The following is a 2,500-nucleotide window of genomic DNA, read 5'->3' on the forward strand; positions in this document are numbered from 1 at the left end:
AAAAAGAACCTGTGGCAACGAGAGTGTTGTCCTCTGGCCAAACTTAATTCTGTAGAGGAAACCCACCCGGATAGGTACGTAAATATAATCATGCCCATGCACTCAAGGCCTCACAAAATGCGTTGGGCCGGTTATGCTGCTGGTCAGGCATCTGCCTATAAGTAGCGTATATGGATATGTCCGAACGCAGTGACGCTCCCTTGTATTGTATTGTATTACTCTTTTAAAAAAAATTTTTTATTACAACAGACTTCTCTGTGTGAAATTCGGGCTGCTCTCCCCAGGGAGAGCGCGTCGCTACACTGAGAGCGCCACCCATGTTTTTGGTATTTTTTCCTGCCCGCAGTTTTTTGTTTGTTTATTTGTTTATTTTCCTAATGAAGTGGGTTTTTCTACATAATTTTGCCAGGGACAACCCTTTTGTTGCTGTGGGTTCTTTAACGTGCGCTAAGTGCATGCTGCACACGGGACCTCGGTTTATCATCTCATCCGAATAACTAGCGTCCAGACCACCACTCAAGGTCAAGTGGAGGGAGAGAAAATACTGGCGACTCTACTCTGCCGGGATTCGAACCGGTGCGCTCAGATTCTCTCGCTTCCTTGGCGGACGCGTTACCTCTTGGCCATCACTCTTGCAGTTCACCGCCGAAGGCAGGGTGTCCCAAACACCCTGGGGCAACGCGGTCCACGAGACTTTCAACGGGGTGTCCGTCTACTGCCGATTCGACCCGGTGGACAACTTCGCCGAGATCCTGGTGCCCGAATGTGACACCGCGGTCAAGTTCCGGCCCTTCAACTTCTCCGAGGACGGGTCGGTGCAGAGGTTCAAACCTGGCATCACCATACAGGTGAGTCGTTTTTTGGGTCCCCCCCCCCCCCCCCCTTCTTCTTCTTCTTTCTATCCACGTTTCGTCTCATTCATATACATGTTCTTAGTGTGGGTTTTTTCTTGTTCTTGTTTTCTTTGTGTGTGTGGTTGTGTGTGTGTGTGCGTGCGTACGTGCGTGCGTTGCGTGTGAACTGTGTCACAACCACCATTGGGCAACAATGTAACAATCCACAGTGAGCTTTCTCAGTGACCCACACTGAAACGCTAACACGCTCTGTGACTGACACGTACCACTGACAATTCAAACCAAGCATAGAAAGAAAAAGACTTTTCACACACACACACACACACACACACACACACAACACACACACACACACACACACACACACCCAGGCAGTACTGTATATGCTATTCATCAATACTGACGTGAGCTGCAGGCTCCAGTCCAGGGGACCTTTGACCCCCAGTTTGGGGGCTACCCGGCCTCGCTGTGTGGCCTTCCCGACGACACCCGTGCCATGTACAAGAAGGCCAAACGTCGACCTCTCAAGGACACCGAGGCGGCTTTGACCTTTAACCTTCTCACTGTGGCTGTGCCCCAGGGTGACGAGTATGTATGAAAATCGATAAGCAGAAAAGGGGAGGAGGAGGAGAGGATGTGTGTGGGGGGGAGGAGAGGGGGAGTGCGGAGAGGTGGTTGGTGGGGGGCCGGCAGCGGGGGTGGGGGGGTGGGGAATTCGAACGTATGTTCCTACGTACTACGAATGGATGGATCGATGGATGTATGTAGGCCTTCGTATGGATGGGTGAATGGGTGTGGACAGAAACTAGATAGATGGATGAATTCATAATGTTAACTATTTCATCTATTTGGTTTTCTTTCTTCTTTTTTTTCTTTTTTCTTCTTTAATTCTTTCTAGCACTATTTATTCTAACACACTACCAGTTTCACCAGAAACACGAACGTGCGCAGTTACTGAAAGACAGAAAATAACAGAAAATCCTCCCTCTGTCAATGAAACACACAAATAACTGTACATTAGACCCTGTGTAGCTAAAATTAATGAGTAATAACTGCTCAAAAGTGTCACCGGAAGGGTTGAAGGCGCACGCGCGCGTGTTCCTCAGTGCTCTAGTGTGTGTGCGTGTGTGCACGCATATGTGTGTGTGCGCGCGCGTGCGCGCATATGTGTGTGTGTGTGCGCGCGCGCATGAGTGTGTGTGTGTGTGCGAGCGCGCATGTGTGTTTGTGTGTGTGTGAGTGTGTGCGTGCGTTCCAGCGTATGCGAATGCGTATCTGTATGCGTGTGAATAGGTGTATATGTTTGTGCGTGCGCACCCGGTGGGTATGCCGTACGGTACGTGCGTGTATATGTGTTGTGCGCGTGCGTGCGTGTGCGTGCGTGCAGGTTCTTTTACGGAGCTTACGACGATGAGTGCGAGGCGGCCAGTCAGACCCTGTCCGTGTGTCTGGACCGACGGCTCGCGGTCCAGTTCTGTAACGAACTCATTCTCGCCGACCCCACCAACTTACGGTCAGTAGCAGGCTGTCTGCCGTGCGGTACTATACAGCACTCACAGACACAGACACAGACACAGACACACACACACACACACAGACACACACACACACACACACATATATATATATAGATATAGATATAGATA

At 50.3% G+C, this 2,500-nt stretch overlaps 1 protein-coding gene across 2 annotated transcripts in view; it reads left to right on the plus strand.

The window, feature by feature from the left end:
- The window catches only part of LOC143280640 (uncharacterized), a 9,643-nt gene that overhangs the window by 6,344 nt on the left and 799 nt on the right, over positions 1 to 2,500 (plus strand). For both annotated transcript variants that reach the window (XM_076585364.1, XM_076585366.1), the window contains exons 5-7: positions 639 to 848; positions 1,270 to 1,442; positions 2,242 to 2,367. In XM_076585364.1, the coding sequence (XP_076441479.1) occupies positions 639 to 848; positions 1,270 to 1,442; positions 2,242 to 2,367 (509 nt within the window). The remainder of the gene's footprint in view (positions 1 to 638; positions 849 to 1,269; positions 1,443 to 2,241; positions 2,368 to 2,500) is intronic.

This window comes from Babylonia areolata, chromosome 3 (genome assembly GCF_041734735.1).
Source record: "Babylonia areolata isolate BAREFJ2019XMU chromosome 3, ASM4173473v1, whole genome shotgun sequence".
NCBI lineage: Eukaryota > Metazoa > Mollusca > Gastropoda > Neogastropoda > Buccinidae > Babylonia > Babylonia areolata.